This window comes from Anopheles moucheti, chromosome 3, assembly GCF_943734755.1.
Source record: "Anopheles moucheti chromosome 3, idAnoMoucSN_F20_07, whole genome shotgun sequence".
NCBI lineage: Eukaryota > Metazoa > Arthropoda > Insecta > Diptera > Culicidae > Anopheles > Anopheles moucheti.
Window position 1 is genome coordinate 88,149,736 of NC_069141.1, and position 27,768 is coordinate 88,177,503.

At 43.6% G+C, this 27,768-nt stretch overlaps 1 protein-coding gene across 1 annotated transcript in view; it reads left to right on the top strand.

The window, feature by feature from the left end:
- LOC128305549 (cyclin-dependent kinase 14) overlaps positions 1 to 27,768 on the top strand; it is a 105,442-nt gene that overhangs the window by 21,668 nt on the left and 56,006 nt on the right. The window contains exon 2 of the mRNA XM_053043048.1: positions 13,582 to 13,659. Within this exon, the coding sequence (XP_052899008.1) occupies positions 13,582 to 13,659 (78 nt within the window). The remainder of the gene's footprint in view (positions 1 to 13,581; positions 13,660 to 27,768) is intronic.

The following is a 27,768-nucleotide window of genomic DNA, read 5'->3' on the forward strand; positions in this document are numbered from 1 at the left end:
GTGGTGTTGTTGCGCCCTTCCCTGATCCCTGGATAAGGTTCGATTCCGTAACAGTAGAACTTACCCAGCGACGACTAACACATACAGCGAGAGCCGTCCTACCCACACACAAAAGCGCCCTGTTTTGCGAAAAGGGACAGACCCGTCAGGGAGGGAGGGATTGGTCGCGCTTAGAAAAGGATGTTGACTAGGGGTGGCGTGTAGGCTAAGTCGCACGCATACTAAGGCATTGCTTGCGAGACTGCGGTGTCGTCAGGGCCCTGGGCAGACCCGAGATCGTCGGGGGAGAGGGACCAGTGCGCGGTATCTCCTTTGCCTGGGAATCTCGCCGAGATGATTCATGCTAAATGCCCTGTGCCCTACTTGAACTTCGTATCGTATCGACGAACCACGCCAGACGCACACAATCGTGTAGCAGGAGAGTGCAAACTTGCACAGGGTTCGCTCTTCGTGCGGGTGCGTTTACTCTCTCATCGGGGTTTATGCTCGTGGAGAGCATACTTTTGGTATGTTTTGGTGCTTTGTTTTGCTCATTCAGGGGGTAGTATGTTAGTAACAACAACCGCGTGGGTGATACGGTGGGAGAACATGTTTTATGCAGAGCGTGAGCAGTGCGAGAGCGTTGCTAGTAAGTAGGCTTTGGGCGAGAAAAAGCATAGCAAACCGAGGGGTCCATCGATACATTATTCGTTTCATTCGATTCAAAAATAAAAAATTTAAAAATTTGTTCTAAAAATGTGTAAATGTTTTAGGAAAGCAATTAAATACAGCAGAATTGAGTGGTATGATTATTAAAAACAATCAGATACTCCCTGAAAGATTCTCCCAATAAGTCCACCGAACTTATTCGGCCAGAACAACAAACGCGCTTTTTTTTGGACACGATTCCGCCTCACCAATGGCTCTAAGAATTAATTCCGAGGCCTACCATTCACTTCACACGCGGAAACGCACACTCTTACTTTCTAACACCCCTTAAAAACAAAACCACCCCACATTCTCCGGGTGCGCTCGGCTCTCGCAAAGACCGAACGCGTGCAGCGGCGGCAGCAGCGGACCTTACTCTAGTATTGGTGCCAAGGCGTCGGCGGACGGTGTGTGGGCCTCCCCTAGCTAAACGGGCGACCGTAACCGGAGCCATACCGAGAGCGCACCGAGACTTACTCACTCAGTTCAATCTTGGTCTTGCTGCAGCTTCGTTCGCGTCCGCGTCCGTCAAGCATTCGACAAAGGCTTCTTCCTTCGCAAACGGCGGAACTTTTCGCGGTTCAGTAACGATCGAGTCTCCGGTTCGCTCGACAAGGAAAGCTGCGGAGGTGTGTTGTGCGTACCAAAGTGTGAACTCCACTCGAGTGGAGTTCTAGCATTCTGACGCACAAACGGTGTGGTGTCGTACCTTCGGTGCCGTCTGGTGCGACAAACACCTTTCGCGGTGCGTATTGGCGGTGTTTTTTTTTGGGTGGCCCAGGCACCAAAAGAGACTGGCGACAGCTGCAAGTTGCTCCGGGTGTTGCTCTACATGTTACATGCTGGCAGTGTGAGATCATCCCTTCGGGTACCGCGGCGTGCAGTGGAACGCGCTAGGCACTGGCCCAAGCGTTCCAAGTTCCAACAAACTTGTTGATCAGTTCCTTGATTGGGTGAATAACGCAGAAAACACACCCATTAGTGTCTAGCGTGTTGTCGCCTACATCTGGCCAATTTAATTCGGTGTCTCTCGTGCGTGGCTTGGCGAACTTCTCGCATCGGTACGGTACACGCCAACGACGGCACAGCGGCTTACGTCATTGGATTGGAGTGGTCGATTTTTCGGCACACAAAGAGAGCTTGAGCGGTGATTAATTAGAATCTGGTCCAGCGGCAATACCCTACGCAATTGCCGTCTGAAAATTCAATTCGTACCGAGAGTGTGCGTCATACCTGACCTAGACTGTACTTTGGTGGATGGTGAAACACTTTAGCTGCAAAAGTTTGGCCACAAACTGTGCTCTAGAGAGCGTGTCCTTTTGGGTAGTCTTTTTCGTGAGGTTTTAATCGCGCGGAATTAAAGTGGAAATACTCAAATGCGAAGTGATGTTAAATTGAAGCGACAAACAAGCGTAAGCGCCTCTGCCTGCAAAAGCAATCCCAAAGAGGAAGCCCTCAATTGTTACGATTGGTGACTACGGCTACGACGGATAGAAGGTTCTTCCAACAAAGTCATTGTTCATTGATGAAAACCAGCTATTAATTTGATGTATTTGTGTGTGTGGGCGAATGTGCATCGCTGAAGTTGGTGTGCGAGTGGTGCGTTACCGTGACAAGTGCGTAAGGCTTTCGTGTGCGTCCCCGGTTTCCTTGTGTGTGTGAGCAGCCGCACGCGCCAGAAGGAGGGTGACTTGTGTCGCAAGTGTCGTCCCGTGCATAATCCTCACCCGTAGAGCCGTTACCGAGGGTAGTAACGGCTTCTCCAAACCGTTTCCGTGATTTCGTAATACTTCCCTTTTGCAATCAGCGGACGTAATATAGCGCACCCGCACCCAAGCAAGGGTAGCCGCATGTCCTGCCGTTACGTAGAGGGGTTGAAGGCGCTCTGTTGGTGCCCCGGTGCGTACGTGTGCGTTGTGCGCTAAAGTTCCATCGAAAGTGCTGGCGGGTGGTTTCCGATTGTGGAAAATTGGTTTTCCCCTTGGTGTTGGTTTTTCAATGTTTCAAGAGCGGGAAGCGTAAAAAAAGGGGTCGTACTGAATACTATCGTGGCCGGTAATTGTGAAGGGAAGGATATTCCCCTCAGCAGTAGTAGCAGCAGCGGCAGCATTTTGTCACACCACCCTCCGTTGGATCCGTCCACAATAATCCGCCAGAATTGAGCCGCTTATGTACATCAAGAAGGACCCGAGAAAGGAAGGTACGTTCGTGGTGTGGCTGTGATGGTGGAAAATCGTTTTGTTTTGGAAAATAAAAAACAAAAAAACAAAATGCAGTTCTACGCTCATCCACTGTAGCTCGCTGAAGATAAAGTTTGAGCATTTCGGTACACCCGCACAGTCGAAACCCCTTTAGACCGATGATATTCGGAGATATTCTACCTTCCACTTGTTTCCCCTCTTTTCGTGAAGCATAGATTAGAATTCCCTATCAGAATGAGGACGCCTTAGTGGATGAGGTGGACGGTGGATTTGTTTACAATTTGTTCGTGCATCTTTTCTGCTACCAAAAAACGGTACCGATTTGAATATTCTCGCATTCTGGGTAGTACGCGCAGGAAAGGTTCTTCTTCCGCACTGGGTATGGTACGATGGGATGCAGCGAGAGAATCGGATCGGCCCGGGGATGATTTTGCCCTTTGTTTATCCTATCGACGGGGCCGACTGAAATGGTCGACACGGAAACCGCTTACGGTTTGGTTAAACTCTTACCAGACACCATTTTTCTCGTACTAATTGAACCGACGGGAGTTCATCTGTGCGGTGCGAACAGATGTCGGTAATGTCTGTATGTTGTATATTCGTTTTTTCGTTCCCGTATGTACTACTACCGTAATGGATAAAAAGAGCGCGGAGCATGAGGTTTTTATTAAACGGCAGTAACTCTCACTTGCTGCGTTACACGTTGCATGGATTGGTTTAAAGTCTTAAATGCATGAGCAAGCACGTTTGCTAGAAATTTAAATTCGATGATTTACTGCTTTAATATGTTTATTGTATTTATTTTATGTTTTATTTTATGTAGCTAGGTGGTAAATTATTGTGAAACTGAGGGATATTTTAACAAAGTTGTTAAACAAAGTTAGCTAATGAATCGTCGAGTTGTAAACTGTTCCATGATATTTTAATTAGAAAATTCTTCAAAAAATTGTTCCTCAAAGATGTTATTGTGAGTTTAACGAGCTGTTGGATAGTTGCTCCATATAAATAGCTAGATATTTGCAAGAATAATCCGAGAATATTTAAACGTGACAAAATACAAGAATAGACTATTCGGTTTCAATCGCATTTGAAGCAATTTCTCATGTCCTCCCAAAAAAGATCATCTCGCCCCAGTGCGTTAGATTCCGGAATTGTGCGCCCGGTGCTGCCAAGATGCCGGTGCTGAAATCTTCCGGGTTCACCATCGGTCATACAATCACGCCACAATCAGCACAACTTGGAACCAAGTGTTCGGGTCTGGTTGCAAGTATGTCGCGGTTCTCGCAGCATCGCCTTCAGCCGCGTGGAGCCTGCCAGTAGTACCACAATCGATTAAACGAGATAATTTCCTCGATTGTGTGTTTGTGTGGTGACGAACACCGCATCTCGACGTGTGTAACTTGAGCATCTCGAAACCGCAAAGCTGTCACACATTTGCTACGGCTTCGGAACACACTCTTGCTGATGCTGTGCGAAATATGCTAAGGCTTCTCAGAGTGTCGTTGTGGATTGTCCGGCGGGTAGTGCATATTGTAACCCGTGCCGTTACGATGACTTCAAGGTGAGAATTCCATGGAAAGCGAATTCACCGAGGGATCGCTTGCATTAAGATTCTGTGCGAGTAGAACCACTGTGCGAGCTACCTTCAACATGGTCCACGGGCGTGTGTGTTGCTCTTGATATGCTTAACAGCTCAGCTGGTTTGGGTAGTCCCTGTTTGCTTGCGCGTTCTGTTGTTTTTTTTTCCTTCAGCTGCATGCGTTAAACGGCGAAGAAGCAATTCTAGCGACGCGGTAGCCCTGAGCGGGTCGTTGAACATTGAACTCAACCTTGCTCACCTTAGCCGCCACCGCCACTGCGGGCGAACGGACGTGGTTGTTGCTGGGCCCAGAATCGTACCAGCGCCACGATCTCTGCGCTGCCGTTCCCGAGGCGTACGGTGTGTGTTTCAGCTGAAGAAATGACCGGCAAGCTCGGGGTTTCTTCTTGTCCTTGCTCCATCCAGGTGGCGAAAGCTCATCAGCATAATAAAACCGTACATTTGTGTACATGTGTACAGTCGCTCGTGTCTGTGTGTGTGTCGCGTTAGTTCTTCTCAATTTCAACGGGTGCAACAGAGCAGAGCCCCGGTCGTCGTGTGCTGATGGGTGTGAACACCGCGAAACAACTCCGGACGGATGGAATAAAACCGTGTGAAAAGTGACAGCTAAAGAAGCATTCTTTTTATGCGCTTGAAACATTCGTAACATTTATGCGCTTTGATCGTCTCGGATGTGTGTGTTTTCTTGTTGGGAAGGGGATTTCGTGTTTAGAGAGAAGAAGAGGCTCAATATTCAAAGCCAAGAGTTTGAATACGGGCCGTATAACTTTATTACTCCCAGGGTAACGAAGTCATCGGCGTTATTTCGAACTTTACGACCTATAAGTTCTATGACCTGATCCGGTGATCCTCAGATCATCGATTGTCCGGCGGAGAGCGAGAGCTCCACAAAAAAGACACCCGTCCATCTTGAGCTGTTTCCGGTGTTGAAATGAATATCTTAGCATAGCCTATTGTAATGGTGTTTTAAAATGCATGCAGCTGTAGTAAGCTGTTTTCTCGATATGATGCTTTAAGAATATGAATCGGACGTGACATCGCTTTGAGTGATTATTATGTACCAAGCAGCACAAAGTTTGAATGTGTACGAGGGAAGCCATTGAAAAACTTCGCAGTTTTTTGTACGATTTCTTTAACTCGAAGCTCATTCCACTATGTCTGGAATATAAGATCGTTGAAGATCGTTTTCAACAAAGCATCAGCTAATACAATGGTCCTCACCGTTAATGTCTGCTATGAAATGTTTCACGTTTCGGAATGGAAATAATTTATTACTCAGACGGCGTCTGGCGCGTCTGGTGAGCTGAAATGCATCATAAATGCTTCATCCATTATAACAATGATCGCCATTTGAGTAAATTACTGACCATCGTGTCGATTCCCGGACCCGTTTTTTGAATGTTTTTTTATGCGGAGTTGGAAAAATCGGAAGCAAATTATTGGCGACACATTAGATTAGAAATTTTTATAAGCATAACACACATCGGCTGCTTACTGCTTACTAAATAAAGGTCCATTTCGAGCAGCGTTAAAAGGTAATTATGAATGGAGCGAAAATGACGGCAAATTTCACATCCGCATGACTAATGAGGCCTATAAGTTTACAGCGAGCAAAAAAGACAGTTCCGAGCGTGCATAGTTTTTCCACGGTATCTTCCTCTCCAGCGTTTGATGCATTCATTGACGCATTTGCGCATTTTTTCACCCCTGTTGTACATGCACATCGGTCTGCTAATTGAACGTCTAATTAAAGCTAATCTATTTCGTCAGCGCGATATTCTGTTCGGTGGTGGTGGTGGTCGCTTGACGAGAAGAACTCTTCTGGCAGAACCCCTTCGGACCGTCAAGAGCATGGCGTGTACAGCGTGCGGAATAATTATGTGCAAGTAGCGTTAATGAGAGGGTACACAGCCGTTGTGAATTGGACGACGAAAGGATGCCAAAATAGATGAATTTTTTTGTGTGTACAAGTAAAAAGTTGTTTTTACTATCTTTTCATCTGTATTGGATGCACAAAAAGTGGATCTCGGTTGGTTATGAAAGTTTTGCTCGCAGAACGCAAAAAAAAATGCATAATCCTCTAACAAACCGTTCAGGGTAACAAGTAGTTTGGAGCGATAGTAAACGGTAAAAAAAAGTGAGACGAAAGTCATCCAGCTAATAGGGGAGCGCAGTCGGATATTAGACGGAGCATGAAAATTGGGGCATCACTCGTGTAAAACCTTACATTTCGTATTCTGCACAAATGTGGCTTCGTACGGAAACGGAACAGCCATTTTGTTATCTGCCATCTCGCGAAGACTTGAGCGCGGCTAAGGGGGCAGTGGGCTTTCGTGGATGGGCAACCGCAAGTTGATTAACTCACCGTTCATTCCGTGACGCCGTTCGCTGGCAGATCGTGTTCTCGTTTTTCTCCCGCTGATGTGTTTTGCCTGCTGCTGCTGCTACCTTAGCCCTCTTCCCGTTTTGCAGTAGCTTTCCAGCGGATGGAAGGGGAGAGATTGTGTTGGTTGTCTTTTTTTTGTACCACTAGCCGCAGTGTACAACACCAACCGTATTGGATAGTTCCGATACGATAGAATTGCCACTGACCGCAAACTCATCGATAACTGCGCGCGAAACGCGAATCATGACCAATTACTGTTACTACTGCTGCTGCTGCTTCAAATCAGCATATGGTAGCTGGATTCCTTCACTCTGGCTCTTTTGCAAATTCATCAGCCTGCTTCGGTCTGACATAATGAAACTGTGGATCATCCTCCCATCATCATCATTCGTTCATTCGCTCTTGTCAGCCCACATGCTTTCTACCACCATTTCCACGCTATTTGATTTGCAATTTCGTTCAGTAATGGCTCATAATCATCATTAGGCGCCCCAAACTGTCGGACCTATCAGGCTGTTCGTTTGCCTTCTCGTCGTAACGCAACAAGCTCGGGCCGGTCCATGCTAACTGCCCTACTTTGCGCCTTACCGGTGCTGCGGCTGAATGAGAAGTTTCCGAAAAGCAGCCCCCCAATATCTTCGCGATTCAATCGAACGCGGGACTCGATTATGATTGCACGTGTTGCATAAGCAAATGGTGGTCAAGAAATAGACTGTTGTTTTGGGAGAGTCACTTAGTGCAATTCGTTTTAGTCTGTGGATTAAATTTTGGGTTGCTTCTCAAGCTTTTGAATTTAATCTTAAAATGCTCATTGTACAACAATTTTATTAGACGTACATTACAACAAATCATAAATAAGTCTTAAAACTAGCAAGATCTCGGCGCAATTGTACCTGCCGGTGCCTTATGCTACTGTCCCGACCCATCAGGCATCGGTATCAGCTGGAACATTTTTTCGGGATTTTCCTGCATCACACCGACGTGTTGCGTTTCCTGTGCGGCACACACGTCATCGTGGCTGCGCTTCATCAGTCGCACGATCGTTTCCTTCGGTTCGCACACGTAGATCTTCTTCTCGACCAGCACGTACCCACCGCACCCGCAACTGCCCGGCTGTACTTCCGTCGCATACTTATTGTAGACGTTCCGTTTTTGATGCTGCGGTATGGCGTTGTCCAGGTCCGAGTGTTGCGGCATATCTTCTGGACGCGGTGCCGACTCCAATTCCACCTCCATCAGTGACGTTTGCTCGGGTGAGCTGTTTGATGTGGTCGAGTGTTGTGGTTCGTTTTTGGTGGTATGTGGCCCCGTTGACGCTTGCGGAATGGTCGTTGCAACACCGGCATTATTTGCGGGGTTTTGTGGCTGAGGTGGTGTTTTTTTAGGGAGCTTTGGTGGTTTTTGCTGCTGAAGCGGCAATGGGACTGGAAGTGGTTGGGACGATGTCTGCTGTTGCACCTGTGCCTGTGCAAGGGGCGTTGGGTTCGCTTGGGGAGTGGTGAGGTAGGTGGTCGCTTGTGGGAGTACCGTTTGTCCGGTGCGTTTGACAATTGTAACCTCTTCGGAGCTGTCAAAGTCCTGCATGCCGTACGCGTATGGAGCTGGTGGGAGGTCTCGCTGGATGAAGACCGGGTTTGTTGGACTAGCGTGCGAGAGGCTAGCTAGAGCTGCAATGAAAAGAACCACACCGAATTGTTTGGAAGTCCGCCATCCAGAGTCTCTCATGGTGCAGGATGACTTCGAGCTGACGTATCGTTCCGTAGCTTTCTCGAGCTCCGTGGGGACGTTATTGTTGCAGCACTTGCACCGTGACAATGTGAACGAAATCCAAACGAGACCATCTTTAAATATGGAAGCTCCTTTTTCAGTACGGTGTTACGTACGCCACCAGTTGATAAACTCGTTCGCCTAATCTAATGTCTTTTGCTCATTGTTGGGCACCTTCGAAAAGGTGGTTGGCTGTCGTCTATACACAATCACTCTCTCCCTTGCGCATTTTGAAATCGTTTTGTAACGAGCGGCTGCACTTATCTTTACCGCACAAACGTAGCGCGGTGTGTGCGTGGTAAACGTGTCGTTTATGCGTGCACTTATACGAAAGAGTGAGCTTTTCTTTTTACCCCGTGCTCTCTGTACCGACGGTCGGCCATTGACGGACAGCGTTCGCGGCCTGACCGGTGATGCAACCGTCCGCAGTTCGAAGCAGTGGAACACGATACGAAGTAATCTGTCATCGCACAGGTGACGACCGGTGGATTAATGTGTGACTAAATCGTAATCTTGCTTGTAGATGTCGTGGAAATGGTTGCATACTTCGCGATAATCGCAAACTGTTGGTTGAAATAGTTTCTTTGTAGGAGATAAATGTCTCGTCGTGCACTGCACGTTGGTTTGCATTATTTTCTATTGAAAAGTGACCGTGAGGGGTTTGTTAACTGCAGTTATGTAATTATAATTGATAAGAATTTCTGTCTGAAACGACTCAGGGTTCTGTTGGGGTTTTTCGGTGTTTTATAATAAGGCGACACAAATATGGCTGCTGGAGTCTATGAAATTAGTTTGCCTCAGTTTTAGCTCAATTAGCTTTCAACAGCAAATACAATTTAACATGTCTGTTGCATTTGTTAATTTTATTTTGGGCTGAAAATGCTTTAAATGCTATTTATTATTAGCAGACAAAAATAAATAAATCAACTCATGTTTGTCTTTCCCGTCATGCCTGTTTAAAAAAATCACGATTAGCTTATCAGTCTCTTCACACCTCATTCATTTTTCTGTTGGGTCAGAGAGTTGAAGGTTTGTTTGAATCATTTCCATCACCTTTTTACCTTGTTGTCGAGCAATAATGATTCATAAAAAACTCAGCCTTATCACTCATTGTTAAGCCTGAGCGTTTCGTGATAATCGATAAGTTTGAAATGGATGCGACTCTTATGTCAGTGAAGTACACTGCAGCCTAACTGCAGAAACGGTGTACATGCGAGTTGCATGACATGCTGTTAAGCTGCTAACGATGTGACCAGCCATGTGCCAACACAGTTTAGGAAAACGTGGTCAATAATCACGTTTCGTTGCTGCTGCCTGCGCTATGAATGGTTGTCTATGATTTTATCTCGGAAGCATCACTAAATGTCCGGGTTCGTATTCTCTCCACCATTCGAGGTCGAATGCGCACTGTACGGGTGTTGTTGCAATAAAAATTCTGAAGGAATCCATCTCGGCTACAGATGACAGCTAGCGCGCATACTTGTTGTTACGGCAAAATTTTCGCAATTGTCAGAGCGATAGTTATCTGTCCCGTCCATTCGCATGAGACATTCGCTGGGTTGGCGGTTTCGTGTAAGTCATTTGTCGTTGTCGCAAGTTTCCATCCCCTCAACGAAGCGCCATATTTAATTAAAGACAGTTACTCCAGAGCCTTTCGAACCGGCGGACTAACACATCGTGACAGAGTCGTGATGAGTAAGTTTTCTTCCTTGCGGTCATCGTCACTGCAGCTCCCTATCGATGCTGCTGCAGCAGAGTACGGGACCGTTTACGTTCTCGTGCGATATCAACACGGTTGACTTGCTTCCCCCAGTCAACAAGTAATCGGTGTGCATCGTCTTTTGCAAAGCGTGGACATAAAGGGATCGTTACGAATCCGACGTGATAAGAGAGGAACTTAACAAACGCGCAGTTGTGTTCTTTTTTTCTTCCTCGAGAATCCTTACTGGACATCTATACTCAAGGCTGTAGCGCGAAGTGGAGAGAACTGTGAAGACCGGCTACTTATTATCACTTCGCTTGTCCACGCCGAGAAGAACGGTAACGAGTCTATCTTCATTGCCCGGGTGTCGATCAAACAGGAAACCATTTTCCAGATGTCTCCTCGAGCGGTTCGCTCGCTTAAGTGGGTTTCGACCTAGGCTACACTTGGAGAGCACACTCGCGAGGTTGAAGAACAGGCTGTCGAGAGGCGCAACTAGCGCTTTGATTGAAGTTGGCAAACCATTCTCCTTTCGTCATACACCATACTTCAGTTGACCGATAATGCCGGATATAAAGCACGGCAAACAAGCTGGGTACGCACGCATCGAACTAACTGATGATGATGATTCGCTTCACAGCACCTAAACGTTTCCGCTTTCGAGAAGTTTTATTTTTTGCATCGATGACGCATGCTATTGTTATTGTTTTCTGACAAACTTGATTCTTTTTTCAATTAATCAGCTACCTTCTTATAAGCTCATATCTGTATCTTATTTCTTATTCTTTAGTACAATCATGTTTAGAAAAGGCAAACATCAACATAAATACATTCCAACGATGAGTGAATGCAATTTGATAGCTTTGTTTTTTATTTATGTTTGTGACCGATACGATTCTTTGATCTCTTTCACTCGCTTTCTTTGCCGGTTGAAGATACAGCACAATGCTGTTGATGCTTTGTGTAATAGATGCACTTGTAAGCATCGATCTTTCGACGGTAGCCCGAAGCTAAGAGGCTGTTTGAAATTCCGGATTATAAACACGGCCCAAGATCGGGAGATGTACGGTAGTCCGTTCCGGTAGCAAGATCAGTAGTCGACGAATAAACAATAATATTTCCGTATTCTGAGAACCGTACTGGAGGAATTGTCTTTGTTGGTTTGTTTTGTTTTTAATCACGTTTACAATAACTGTGTAATTTATTGACAGTTGTTTCATTTCCGCTAGAATTATGTTACATGTGGTCTACTAGGTTCAGGAAACATTTGCTACAAATAATAGAAAAGAGATTTATACAAACTTTGTTCCCACTGTTTTTGCATAAACAAATGCAACAAAGTTGAAGAGGAATGGTAATAATTAATGAAATGTTTATGAAAAATAGATTAATCTTCAAAAATAGCCTTATTGCTCAATACATTGTGTTCTATCTGCATCCTGAAAAATTGTGTTAAGCTTTTGACTGTAGCATTGCCCACACAATATGGCGGAGGCTTAACAGTGTTTGATTGAGTTGTTGCTTTTTTTTTAGTTTGCAGTTCCCTTCCACGGCACCAATTTCAATGAAGTGCGTTCCGCCAACTCAACAACCGCTTGTCAATCAGCACCCGTAACAAACGGTTTAACCAATCTATCTGACCTTTGGTATGGCTGGCATGGCAAGTAGTAGCGAAGCTACAGTGAGGGTACGCTATGAAAGCGAACTTTACCGCACGTAAAACGGAATGAAAACCGTTGGAAAGATCGAGTCAACGCGGGGTGGAAATCGAGGGAGAGAGGTCATGGTATTTGGAATTTGAAATTGAAACTCGACAATTGCTTCCTTTTTTGTGTTCGCACTGATCGTTTTAATTCAGTGCGACGCCGTGCGGACGACAATTACGCGCGCGAGCTCATACGCACCTTACCCCAGGGTAGGGTAGGGTCCATTTTGTTCGCAGGACCGGCCGTGATTGCATTTTGCACCTTCAATGCGATCACTGTGGTTGGTAAGCAAAAAGTGCAAGTTACACCAGTGGTACGGTCCGATATGTGAGGTGTTTTCATTGATCGCACAACGAATGATTGTCTCCTGCACGTGCGCACACAGCAATGCTATGTGGTTGCGTTTACCCACCAAATTTAGGATGCATTAAGGCTATTTGCTGTGTGAGTGTGTTTGCCCCTGGTCCGTTGAGTGCATTCCATCGTGTGCCGTCCGTGTTCAAGTTCACGACGCGTTTCGCAATAATTAGCAATGAATGGAACACAAACAACGCAATGCCGGGGCGAATCGCTCGAAGAAATAGACGATCCATTTCGTTCGTTCCACTGCCGTACCCGCGACGTGTTTCACGGTGATATGGTGTGATGAGCGTATTTTTTCCTCTTTCTTCCTACAATCATGTCGGTGATGCTAGTGAACTTGAACCGGGCGTAGAAGGAAACACAATTCTCGGTCGGTTTCGGCTTCATAGTTGCAGAGCTGCTCTCAAAGCAAATCAGTCATTTATTGTGTTTGCTATCGGTGCAATAGCGTAACGACGATAGTCTATGACGCTATGTTTGTTCATTTGTTACGCTTCTTTTATTTCAGTTTTTTTTTCGTCACTCATGACCGTACAGCGATAGGTGAGAAGAGGAACCAAACAATATAATACATGTTAGTGTTCATTAGCATTGATGCGTGTAACACTTCCGTACTGATTATTGGTTAATTATATGCTTAAATTAATTGGAAACGATAATGTAGCTTTCGCACACATTCCCATACCAAATGTGTATAATCCTCCGAACCAATTGGTTCAAAATTCTTCCGGACCATTTGCAACGATCGTGTCTATCGCAGATGAAAGTGTTTTTTTTTTCGTGTGTGCCCCTAGTTTTCCCAGCGATCTTCCCTACGATAGCGCTTTAATCGGACGTTGCATCCGTTGGGTGGAAAAATGGGAAATGCTTACTAATTGTGCAACACTTGGAAGCTTTCCTAACGGTTGGTGTACGTTAGTATCGTTGTAGTTAATGTTGCTATAGTACATACCGTTATTTTAGGGTGAAAACTGGAGAAGCATTAAGCACATTGCTATTTCGACTTACTTTCATAATTTGTCCTTAAGTACTGTGAACAGCAAAAAGCAATCACGCCTGTTTCGATCGTTTTTGATAAGTATAACATTTACAAAAAATAAAAATTTTAATACCATCGAAAAGTACATCGAAATTAATTCAACTTCTTGCTTCCTGTTTCATTTTTTTAGGAGTAACCATGCGCGAGAAAAAAGGAGGTGCTTTGCAGAAGATAAAAAAGCGATTATCGCACAGCTTCGGCCGATTATGTAAGTATATTGACGTAACACTATGAGTTTTTAAATTACAGTATTATTTAAAACCGGTTTATATAAAAAATAAACGCTTTGTGTTGTCATATTTTTAAATTCACTAAAGTTTGAATGAGTGTATTCTGATGATTTCATCTGTAAACGGAATATGTCCACATAGATTACATTTTAAATTCATGGTAGAACCTTTCTTCCGCTTGATTTCCCATTTCAATTGCTTCTTTTTCCAAACCAATCCAAAATTGGGTCATGGAAAACCGAAACCAGAATAGACGATCTACCAGGCAATCTGTGTGCATTCTAAGCAAAACAAATTCGATAGCCTTTTTTATTGCTCTCTAATGATGCGCTAGTATTTGTGGGGGTTTAAATTTCGGATGTGTTAAGATACACATCCGCAAACCAAACTGCCCCGGAAGGGGTTTTTCTTTTGGTCGATCATCATAACGTTCCAACATTTTATGTTATTCTGGTGGTGGTTTGTGCGTTACACTAGCAACTCGCAATTTACGATGGAGTTTTCCTTTTCCTGGAAATTTTTTCTCTCTTGCTGCGCTGAAAAACCATAGGAAATAATTTTCTGTGGATAGAATTGTGTGGAATTTCACTCCAGAATAGTGAAGAATGCAAATTCTAAGTACTTCTTTTTCCCTTAAACAACTTCGGTGGATAAAGTAATGCAGGTAGAGAAAAGTGTTGGAAAACTGATGAAACCCTAGCTATGTTACCAGAGTCGAATCAATAAAAGTGTTTATTTATAAAATGCCACGATATGCCCTGTGGATCACCTCATTTCCGATCCAATTTCATTCATAGCCCGCTGGTTTCTCAACTACTGCAAAAATGGCACTATGCTGAATTGGTATGATGTTTGCATAATCATATAATGGGTTCAAAGTTTGTCCAAAGAGGTCAGAAAACTGGTCAGTTCCGGTATACTCAAAAGAAGTGGCAATTCTCGTTGCTAGGAGTGGCGAATCATTCAATCGATAGTTGTGTGCTATTTGCTTCCCGTCGCTTGTGCAATTTGTATAAGTGCCCTTAGACGATAAAAATAGAATGGCAAGGATATCTGATATTTTTATCTCGAAATGGATGGGTACAAAATTTGAATCGTTTGTTATGTTAGCTTATGTATGACTTCTGCATGCGCTGGAGGTAAGATTCGGAGGACTTATTTTCGTATCCCGAAAGTGCTGATTGTCAGATCATAGAATCTAGATAAGGGTTTTGTTTTACGCTCTGAAATAGTTGAATACTTCAGTTTTGTTCAGATGTAATGGTCGATTACACGTGCTCTTTTTACTTTTACTACACGTAAACCCATAGTTGCTTCGGATCAAAACGATGCAGCCGTGTGTCGAGCCGTGCTATGCGCTAGAGTAATTCAATTAAAAGCTTCCAATCCAATTCGCGGCACTAACGAAGTCTGTATGCACCAGGCAGAATAAGAACAATTACGCGGAGCAATGAATTTTCCTGCGGAGAGTTTTCCCGCTGCTGTGCGATGCGCGATAATGATGATGCGGATGATATTGCGCATGTGTATCTGTGTGTGTATGTAGAAAAAAAGTTTCATAACTCCCTTTCAAATTTGTTCATCTGTATGTAGTCTGATAGGAGCAGTGTGTTGTTGTTATTGTGCTTACTGTTGTGAAGTGAATTGACTTTGATGCGCTGTTAAACTTGCAATTAAACGTGAATGCGATGCAGAATGCATTTTTGCATACCTCTTGTCATACCTCTACCCACTGCGCTGATTGGAAAGGACGTGTGTACTTGATGTTTTACAATGCCGGGGCACATTTAAAAGTTTGGAAAAAACGTTTCCCCTATAGCAACTTTGTGTGATGATGAAAAAGACGATACGAGAACAGTTCCATGTTCACAGATTGTTAATTTTCGGCTGGGAGTAAATTCCTTTCTGTGTGATGTGATGACATACATGTTCATCCCCTGCACGGGGATAATGGTGCCCAGACAGACTTCGGTATAGAATCAGCTATTGGTTTGACGATGGATATTATCTCTTCGTTACTGTTAATGTTGCTGTCCGTTGGTGGTAAGCACATTGTTAACAGACAAGTTGATTTGCTTACTCCAGCGTACACATTCAACCGTGTGCGAAATTTCGTCCGTTTTCGCTCGAGAGGCAATTTTCCCTCCTTTTTTACAGGAATGTGATGAAGTAATCGTTTTATTTTACCTTTTAATTAACTTTGTGCTCGTTTGCTTTTGTTGGTGTTCGAATGGAGACTCATTAAATCGAGGTATTTTGCGGGAGGCAGTGGCAGATGATGGGAGAGTACAAAAATATAGAATGGGAGGTAAATTGAAGTCGGATGCTAATATTAAATAAACTTATTCTAAATTTTTCTACCAAATATGTACAAACCCAAAGCGCATGGGCTAAAATGCTAAGATTCTTATTTATTTGACCTTCATTAAGTGAACGCTTCAATTCTGGTCTGGCCCACCCTTTCATCAACGCCATCATTATCTGTGCTCTTCAAATAAATGAGAATGCACATTCATCAATAATGTAAACCACTGTGCAACAACTGTGTACGTTGTTGTTTTCCACCTGTGTTTACCTCCCATTAGCATCCCTCCCAAAAAACAAAACCCCATCCCATCGAATTGTGGTGCATTATCAATCGTGCTTCCATGGGAAGTGGAAAGGTGAACGGGATCGTCTTCTCTCCAGTGTTTGCAAATTACTTTTTAATTAGTTTCACTGTTGTTTGGCGAGTCGGTAATTTTATTTTCCCACTCGAATTACGACACGGTACGTTAAAATCGCGTGGAAATCGTTGTGCGACTTCCGAACGGAGGACCGAACGCAACCGCCACGGTCGTGTTGTCGCATGACTGAACGTAATCTGTTCCATTTCGCAGTGGTTTTCAGTTTTTCCGCCCGAGCTCTGGTGAAAATTGCAGTTTTGACGTCAGGTTTTTGCATTCCATTTCGAACAGCACCGTGTGATAGTGATGCTGCCGTCGGAGGGGCAAAAGAGGGTATAATATCGCATCATAGCAAATATATCTCGTTGATCGTTTGACAGCAGCTATGCTGTGGCGGAAAATGCGATGGTCAAGGGTTGTATTTTTTCCTAGGTTTTAGTTTGGTTAGAGCATTATGATTGACACGTTGCCGACAGAACGAAGCACCCGTGCAACTGTGTGGCGGAATTTCCGAATATTCTCCTTCCTTTCGCATCAGTAACACGCGCCTCTCTGTCAGCGTTCCGCTTCCGGAGCTGTGAACGAAACACGTCCGAGATACGAAAGGCCGGGTGCAGTTTCGAGCGCTTGCAGCAGCAGCAATAGCAGCATCGATACTAACGCGCGCTGATAACCTCATTTGGTCGCATTTTCAGGGGCGTCTTGTTGGTTACGTGCAGTCGAGTGTAACGACGGAAGTGAATAGATGAATGGGCGCGCTGGTGAATGAGGCGCTGCATCGACCGGAAGGAAATGGGAAGCTTCACTAGAGTGGAGATTGTGTTTGCGGGAGCATTTTGTTGGTTTGCAGCCTGCTCCTTCCTCTCATCGCCAAAACCGAAAGTTGATGATAACTGCAGTACTTCTGGTCGGTTTGTTGACCGTGCACAATTTGTTGTTATTTTCCTTAAAAATTCTTTCACGAACTTTATTTTAATATTCTCCACACTGGGGATAGTCAATGCTACGTCACATTCACGTGCCTCACGTTCTCTTTTTTTGCAAACACGTGGCACTACTCAACGTACTGCATACTGCTCGGATATGTATTTTAAAGAAAGATATCCACCACGGAGTCTCGTTGAAAATTACCTCATTATAGGTCTCGTTTGCATATGCAAAATTTGCGACAAATACAGCTGAGGACACAGTTGTTCAAACATACTCGATGAAGCAAAAATAAGGCACCAACACAATGTCGTACTGAGTGGTGTTACTGTACAGACTGCTGAAAATAAGTTCTTCCCAAAGACACATGCTCACGGTGTGTTTTATGTGGTGTTGGGAGTTATTGCGAGTAAATGAGTGTGTGAAGGCAAATTTTGTGTGAAAACATCCCATCCCACACACGGTTTACTTTGCCGATCGTTAGTACTCGTTATAATATGCCCATTTTTTATATCATGGCTGCATGCACCGACTTCCTCTCAAACAGGACCATAGGAAGTCGCTGCCCTATGTAGACAAATGGACCTAATGAAATAAATTTTCGTCTGGAAAAACGCCTGAGTAGAGTATAATAAATTGTGCATGATGTCGTTGTCGTGCACTGTTCGCGTCTGGCCGGACGATACATGTAGAGATGAGTGTACGCTGGGGTTGCCAATTTTTCCGATAAAAGGCAACAGTCCAGCGGAGTGAAGTGGTGGAGTAAGATTACACATTTCAGACCGGCAGCAGCTCGTCCACCATCGATGTCGTATTTAAAAGTATTCATAATGTGAGCAACAAACACGGAAACACCTGCATATAAAGTGCATAGCACAACAGCACACACGCGGGCGTGTATCCGGGGGGATGCGGGAGCATTCAGTGCAGCGTGCAGTTTCCAGCTGCAGTGCATAAAACGTAGACTGGCGAGCAGGCAGGCCCATGTCGTTCACATATGCATCGCAGAAATCGGTCTATTTGATCTCTCCCCCATCCTCAAACACAGCGTCTCGACTGGAAGCGAATTGCAAGAGTGTGCTGGAGTATTGCGTTCCCTCCCTATTTTTCGGTTCCCAGCTTTCGGGAACGGTCATCCATTTTACTCCGATGATGATGGTGTGCGGATGAGGGTGGTCTTGTGAGTGAAGTGCTGTTGATGTTTCTTTGATGTCTTGCACTGTGGGAGTTCGGCGTGGTCGTGTGTGTGTGTGGGGCGTTCAATGTTAACCGGTGAAAGGGCTAGCTGAATTTAGAAACCTTCGCACCGGAATGTTTGTTGTGCATGCCAAGCATCTTTCGCCCGAAGATGATGCAGCAATGCACCGTTCACACGACACGGCCCAGTGAATATGGGAAGCATATGGATTACAGGTCTTCTTGCAAACCGGGAGGGTTTTTGGGTCGATGTCCGTTACGCTACGGGCGGTGTTATTGAGCGTCATCGTACACGGGCGTATTGATTGCGTGAGATTAGAGAAACGACATAATGAGAGCATGGTTTAATTTAAAGCACCGTTTCATGACGCATTGGTCGGTAAATAATAGAATATCTCAATTCCGGATTATTGAGCTTAACATATTCAAACGTTTTTTTCTGCAATAGCGTCGGTAAGTTGTTTAGGATGGATTTACATACGCTTGATAAAAGTTTTAAAGATATTGAAATGGAAGATGTTAAACTCGATCGAATTTAGTATGAAAAATCTGAATTGAAACTCCATAAAACTATGCATTTATTTACATGTTTACGCCCTTTCCAATTTCACACACATCAATGCCATTCGATTGTCATTATTGGTTCGTTTCTAAAAAAAATATCTATACTTGTCAAATTCAACAGGATCATTCTCTTTACAGCGTACAATCTATTGCGGGGAAAGCTATCCCTTTGGAAATGGACGTAAATTTGTTCGAACTGAATAGCCACACACACATTTGTTGGAATCTTGCAGTAAGAATAATGCGAGGAATACGCCTTACATTCACTCAAGGCATGCGGAGAATGCCTCAAAGATGCGGAGAACATGTTTTTTGTTCGTGTTCTCGCATAACGTGTTCTCGCATAAAAATCACCTGAACAACCGAGAGGAAGTGTAGCGAAGCGGAGCGGCCGTTGATGTTGGCACTTGTGTCGAACAAGGACTTTAAGCAAACAGCAAACCTCAATGTGAATGCAGTAGTTTTGGGGAGTACCTTATTCGCCAAGCAGCTTGTGGGATCGTTCGAGTGGGTGGTTGACACTGCAATGAGTCTTCAAATTTTGCGTATCTAATATCGTTTTCCTCAGTGTTCTAGCAAGGGGTTGTTTGTTTTAAGAAGAAAAGACCAAAAAATGCTTTAGAATATAACTCCTGCCGTCTGTTCATTAGTAGCAGGACGGCAGTAGTCGTTGTTTGGCGTTGTTGTCGAATAACACAAGTGCTGTTGTTTGCCCTCAATCTTCTGAACCGTAGAACCAGGGCATGTTCAGTTAGAAATGTTTTGCGGACCTCATCTATTCAGGCATTCTTCTGCAGCTTACGGTTGTTCTCACGGCAAAAACATATGTCCTTCCTTGCCTTACCTCTACGGAGCGCGCTGTACAGTTTTCACTAAACGAATTCTCACCTAGTACCAGTTCCTGACTGATCGTTATAGTTGGAAAAATCCTCACTCGCAGTGAGTTGCTTTAGAATGTACGTGTATGCCTCTGTGGTGCCCAGAGAGAAAATTCTTGCTTCAGTTTTTCACCTCAGTGAAGCTCCATCCGAAGTGCTCGTATCACCGCAGGTACTTCTGTTTGGTGATACAAAAGCCTTGTTTTGATATGTTTATATCATCAACCAAGAGCATGTTTGAAGCAAACGCGTGATTTCGGTACAGATTGTGGTTTGGTCGGTTGCTAGTCACTCCGGCGAAGACACCGATTACTTTGAGCGGACACAAAAACAGGGTCGTGTGTGTGTGTGTATGTGGAACGTGCTGGAGTGCTTTTCGGTAAATTGAACTAATTTGATCTCAGGGCGACGCAGTAGTGCGAGAAATTGGAGAAGAAATGGTAGAAAGGATTGCGTTTGAAAAACGAGAAAGGGTAAGCTTCGGATTTTAGTTTCGACACCGAGTGTTGTTTGTGGTTTTAAGTCACGAATTTTCACTCCATACTGGATCAGTCGTATAGTATGTACGGCAGGGCAAGGTCCGGGGTATGAAATGTACTTCAACGATGTTGGCTGATTTTCGATGGCTTCAATGTTTAAGTTTTATTAAAATTTCATTTCATGCTACTGCCCTTTACGAAATATCCATGCTTTAGTTAAAACGTGGCCGCGGCGTCTATATCCTCCAAATAAAAATAACTCACATGTTCTGACATATCCTTAAACTGACATCGTCTCGTTTTATAGTACAATTTTTTTGTTGGTGCACGGCGATATTAAATTCTATTACCCTGAAGCACGAGCAACGTTAAAAGCCATGTGGGCCCGATGGTGGTGGAATCAAATATTCAAAACCACGCACACTCGTGGCCATTTTCCCTTGCAAAATTCGCAAATATGCGAGGCGTGCACTTTGGCGACCGGAACATCGAATCATCTGCATACGTTGGCTGGCAAAGCGATCTGGATGAAACATGTCTTTGATGTGTGCCTTCAAATTATGTACCATCATAAAATATTGATTGCAAAACATTCAGTAGAAGCTTCAGGCTTTCGCTCGTGTTCGCTGGTGTGGCATACGTTGATGCGTTGGTGGATTGCGCAGACATTCTTAGAACTGACGTCGTTCTAACTGTAGCTTCTTTAAACGGTAGGCTTGTGTGCTTTAATGCGCACAGTGAAAGCATCACCTTTAAATATGATTCCACTGTGAAGTATTAAAAGCGTGTCCAACTTATTATACGGTTTATAATTTTGTTGTTTTCGGCATTCTCCAAGACTTTCGAAGAAATCGTATTAAATCGTATCGTATTTTGTTCCTCTTTTCCGAGCATTTGTGAGTTTCCTAACTTTAAACAAGGCTTTAAAGGAACATTCAATTTAATTACTTAAGTTTCAGTTGCTTCAGTTGTACATTATGCAAAAGCAAATCAATTTTTGTTGCGATAACTAAATTATTAATTGATGCAATAGCAAAGTAAGTTATGAGTTCTGAATTCAAATTTATAGCTAACGGACGCTTTACGTTTTTTTCTCCCCACCAATGCAAATACTGTTGGGTGTTATGAGCGGACAAAAAGTGAGAATATTTTACAAAGCGAATGGAAATTATGAATTCTTTAGTGGATAAATATATTCAGCTTGGCAAGCGCCTGCATCTATCCCGTTGGTCAGGTTGATATATCACTAACCGCTTTTCCGCTGCCTCCATTCCCGGCTCTCGGGAATCCCCAAAAAGGATATAGGGGTGTGCGTCGAAAGTTTTGCAACATGTTGTGAATATTTTATGTCACCTGCAATCACAACGCAAACATGGTTGAATGAATTTTGCACCTCAGCACGGTGCGCTCCTGATTGCGAACAGGTTTCATCAGCCTTTTCGGACATGTTCAATATGGGCGAGGGGCACGAACGGAGCGGAATGCTGTTCAACATGTCCCATTACGCGAACGTTAGGAGGTTCCCTCGCACGTGAGCATGATGGAAAATCGATCAACCCATTCGAGTCCGTTTGCTGCCGACCTCTACGAAAATGTGTGCTTGTGTGAAAGTTTGCACCCCATAAACATAAAGCTTTTTTGTTTCCATTTTTTTGTGTTTTATTGTTGCCCTCTGTCAGAAGGTCATTGACAGCTAGGGGTCAGTTGAGCATGGAAGAGAAGTGTATCTTTCCCCGCACTCATCCCCAAGCTCCCCCGCTTCCCGGCAGCACTTTTATGCAAATAAGTCATGGAGAGTGTCATTTATACTGGACCGAGCAGCCGTTGGGGGTGGTGTATACGTATTGCTTTATCAGTGTCAATAATGTTGCCGCAACCTGTCGTGTGAAAAGCATACCGCATACCCCTGCTGGGCTGCACTTTCTCCCTGGTGGCGATGGGAAAATTATGTTGACCTGCCATGAAGGTGTTTGAAGAACCTTTGCTGATGGGATTGAGCAGAATTGATTGATTGGTTGATTGAGTGGCTTTAGAGAGGCGCTATCTTTATGCTTCCGTGTGTTATTTTGGGGTAATGGTTTTATGGGCAACCATTATTGATTTTTAATGTTATTTGCTCAACTAATCGAAAGTGCTTTATGTCAGTTTTGTGCCTAGATGGAAAATAATCAGTGTGAAGCTTCCTTCGTGTGAACGGAACTGCCATGGGAATCAATTTGGCTGTTCGAAATCGTGAAATGTTCCTTATAATCCTCTTATTTTTCGTTTGTTCTATGCAAATTCCGGTCTCTCAACTCACGCTGCGAATAGTTGTGCATTTATGAGGCAATTTTAATGACATTAGTTCGTACGAACCAAAGCGTTGCACTCAACCTCATTTTTTTTTGCACAGGAAAAATCCCCAAAAACAACTTTGCTAAGTTAGAAAGAAAATTTCAACATACGCTTTGACCGGTTTTCTCTGTTAGGCTTTATTTTTTAGCGTAACTGTTACGTCTATTGCCATTATGTATGCTTTCGCCAGTGTGTCTTCCGCTAGAATCTGGCCTGCTTTCCGTAGACAGGGATTTAAAGAAAGTTTGCGTGTGAGCTTGAATTATTCATGACAGCTTGTCGAACGCTTTTCACCCGTACAAACTCCGAAACGAAAACGAAAAAAAAAAATACAAATTTGCTACTGTGTGGCTTCGGATCGGATCCCAGCGGAGTGGTTTCGTGTGAAGGAAAAATAGCATACCTCTTGATCTTTTTGGCTTGTTTTTTAGTGTGCGAAGCGACACTGCATCTGCATGAGATCGTCGTAAGCTTTGGTGATTGGGGGAAGAAAAACAAAATACCCGAGTCTCGGTCTAGTGTTCTGCTTTCCGCATATATGCGGCAGTGATCGGTGGTTGAGCAAATCGGGTTTGACAAGATCCATCCAGAGCGAAGAAGATGCACCATCGTTTCTGGTGCTAAGTTTTCCGGTGGCAGCAAGAATTATGGCCCAAACACTGTACCGGCAGTGTGGATGTCTAGCCTGCGGAGGGCAACCTAAACGAACGAACATATTTTATTGGATTAGTATCGGTTGGAAGATTTTTCATGCTAGCGTAGTAAATTTAGTGTTTTTTTCGAAGGGTTGCAGAATCTTTCTGCCTTTGGGAAATTAAATCAATGTACAAATAATAGTTTTTAAATTATAGGATCACCCAATGTTAGGCAACCTTTATCTCGTGTTTTTCAGCAATTTTAGAAGTTATGTTGATATAAAAATTATGTTATCGGAAAATATTGTTTAAATTTCTCTAAACACTTTGGTTATTAAAATATTATTTATTCGATGTATTGATTACCATGATCATACAATTACTTCGAACCTTGGCCATACAACAAACCACTATTTTGATTAATCGTCGTAAAATGTCACGTCTGATCATTTAAGCTGTCAATAATGTTTTCCCCCCCAGCAGCATGAATGAATATTGGTGATGCCTATTAAGCTGTCAATGATGGTCGCTAGATGTTGTACTTTATTTCCACTTTGTACTGGCACACAAACTCAATAACATTATTGGACAGCCAACGGTGCAAGTGATAGCAGTGTCAACTCGTTTTCCATTAAGATGTACGGCGAGCAAGGGGAAAAAACCATACAACAGGGTGAACGGGAGGGAAGGCAAACGGATGAGAAAGATCAGATTTTGTCATCATCGACCGCTTCTGGGGCCCGAACGATATTGAACGATGCACGTGGCCGTAATGTGATTTTAATGTCAAAAATACTTATAAACAAGCTGTTCAACATCACGTTGCCTGACTGCGGGGTGGTTTATGCTGCCCGGCATCACTGCAACACTTATGCTGCTTGTGCAATTGCACTTTGTCCTATATTTTTTGAGGAAATAATAGTTGCGAGATTTGTACCTTTTTTTTTTTGTAAAATCAAATAAGTGTTTCCTGCTGCTCTTTTTTAGCGCATTTCATAATTTTGTTTCGTGAGTTATGGAGTCTAATACGTTTTGTTTTATTTTCATTTCAGGTGAGTAAACCCAAAGATATCAACATGTGGTGTGCGATAAGCGGCGATGGTATGACGTAACTCCGAAACATCAAAACAAACAAACAAACTGTGCTTCATAGTAAATATTATAATTGCTTTCTGCTTGAGCAGAATGATATCTTCATTCATTCGCTTGAAAGTTCGTTTACATGTTGAATCGTTTCAACATTTATCAGACCGGACACAGTCGATTTGCGACTTTTTGTGTTTGTGTGTGTGTACGAAACAAGCTTTTAAGTACTGCACAAAGCCAACATCCTGTCAGTTGGAAAACGTTTGTCAAAACTTTATCACTGCTCTTTCCGTATGGTTCAGTGTACGCTATTGTCCATACGGCGATGGTAGATGGAAAAACTTTTCTAATTTCACAAGCGAAAAACTCGTCGAGTGACAATTGATTCATTTTTATTGTTGTATTTTGCGATTTTTTTTGTGTGCTGCAAATGAAAAGCGCATGAACAATGGAATTTTTCTCTCACAGTATCTTGAATGCATTGATTTTTTTCAAAGAATTTTTGAGCTACTATGCTACGATATGCAATGGAATACATTTATATTGGTATAACCGTTTATTACAGATAATTTAATAACGAAACACAAATTATCTGTCAAAGACCGATCCATATTTCCAGCCTTACATGTCTGACACTTATCGGTTCATTATTTTAATATTATCTCCGCTGAATGGATAATTGGAAAAAGGCCAAATTTTCATCATAAACTTCTACTTTTGATGTGTCTTCCGGCATAATGGCATACGTTAGCGACGCGTAAAACAGCATCCACGGAGAGACAGTTTCAAAAGGCAAGTAGCTCTTTATGAGAATGGCACTAAAGCCATCTTCAACCGTTCATTCAAACATCCATTCATTTCGTGTCAACCTGTCATCCAGGGCCGAGGTATACGATTCTTCTCACCAACCCAACGTCGAGTGCGTTTTAATGCCGTAACCCCTCCTGTTGGCGAATGATGAATGTCATTTCCAGCCGTTTTTAACAGCAGTAGGAAACAAAGAACCCCAAGGGGCAGCGTCGATGTATGTTTATGATGGTCTCTGATAAGATCCGGTGTGGCTTCCGATGGTGGTTGTAAAGCTTCATTGCAAGCTGCGAATTGGATACATATTTTATTCACTTAAAGGTGTACTGTCGAGGGATGCAGCAGCAGAACAACAACCGTTGTTGGTAGCTTAATGTCAGCTTATTGTTTTCTAAGAACCCTCAATCACAGTAGTATGATGTATTAGATGCAAGACTGTACAATATGTAACTATACGTTCAACCCGTTATAACAGTAACGAAGTGATCAAGCATCTTTTTTGTGGACAATTTCCATCCGCATTGCTAAACAACTCTACTAAGGGTGCTGTTTTAAGTGCCTCGTAACTAACAAACGTTAAAGCCTTCTCCGTTGGGCCTGCATCTCCAGTAATGAGGGTATACAATTCGACGCACATGCGTCCGTGTGTTTAGTATGAAATGAAACATTTATGTTAAGCATACATTTCTTCAAGCATTTATGTTTCGTCTGCATGGTATGGTTAATATAAAAGTATTTGCGTGAAAAGTTGAACGTACCGCACGTTTGCAACATGAATGTGCAGTTCGTCGTCTCGTGAATGGAAAAGTCCTTATGGCACTCTCATCGTTTCATGGTTGAGTAATACGAATCAGGAACAGCAATTAACTTTCGTCATCTTGAGGTAATGGGTTCACGCTTATTTTACACTGTTGCTCCGGCTGCAGGAGACAAATTGAAGTCGCGAGAAATGTATTGAAATGTCTGTAGTTTCATGTTTGTGGCTTAATCAGAGATACCAATCCAATTGATTTGGTTGTTTGGAAAAATTTGGAACATCACGGAAGAAACATAGTTGACGGACATGAATGTTTAGTCTTTAAAGGAACAATCCTTTAAACCAGACTGGATACTACAAAGAAAAGTAAAATACGTACTCCTTCGCACACAGATAAGTGAAAACTGATTTTTATCTAGCGCTTCAGCGATAATATTGTGGAATAGGTTGTGGTGTTTACTGCTGATCTTTGGTACACTTTTTCTATTTGCCAAAAAAAAGGGCAATACGCAAAAATGATTGATGGTTGCGTACACATTTCGAGCAGCATACACCATCCATCGTGACTATCCTTGTGACAGTTCGCAGAAGAAAACATTTACCATCGCTATTTGCTCACTTTTATAGGACCGATTATATCCGTACTATTTTGCTTTGCCATATCCCAACATGGCAACATGATGGCAGTTGTCGGGTTGATATATTTGCCCGGGAACTAGGCTCGGAATCGATTTGGGTAAATCCTTGTCCCATCGCTTTAGCTACGTTTCTGGAAGAAAAATGAAAGCCTTCCACTGAAGATGGGTGGACAAACATTTTCTTTCCCGTAGAATTTGTCGTCCCCTCATAAACAGACTGTTTGGTTCCACCTCAAGCCGCCGAGAAGGGTAGCAAGCGCGTGCTCCGAAGCACATTGAAAACATCCAATGAAAATTGTGTAATAAATGGTTTTATCTCTTGTCGTGAAGTCGTGTTGAATTCGTCATGGGGTGAAAGCCGAACCCGGCAGGAGGGTGTAATGGGAGTCCCCCAAAATTTTCGGCAAAGCCGTCAGCCCAACATTGTTTCGTTGGATGAGGGATAAACCGAGGGCTTCTTCGGTTCTGCTGTTTCGCTGTGTTATGTGAGTGGATTTTTCCCGCGGTCAAACCGATTTCTGCTGCTGGCTTGACGTTTGTTTGCATCCCCCTCTTAGGCGGTGGGGGAATTTGGGAAGTGTTATGGATTGTGTTTTTGCTCCCGGAGCAATGGCGGAAATAAGCAGTAGGGGAGAGATTTTCACTACCCTTCATTAAATGATAATCCTCGCGCATCATAGAGGAGCAATTTTTCTTCTCCATAAACCCACTCACCCGCAAACATTTACACAAGCGGGCGGTGGTGGGTGACAGGAAGGAAAAACTGTGCCCTTTTTTTGTGTGTGTGCCTCCCCTGTACTTTCCACGCACGATGATTGGGAAAATGAAAATGAAAATCGAGTCCCCGGTCCCGGCGCTCTTTCCCACCGGATCCCACCATATCGCGAACGATTTAAATCGATGAAAACTCTTGCAATGAAACATTTTCACCCCTAGATTTACATCCCTAAGCCACCAGCTGCTGCTTACGGTGGTGAATGCGGCGGAAATTCGTCTTCGGAACTGTCGGCGAAGCGTTTAGTGATTGAAGATTCCATCAAGGATATCACGTGCTTATGCATTACGATCGCGGTAGCTAACCGTTTTTCTCCTCCAGGGTTCTTTGCTTTTGTTTGCCTG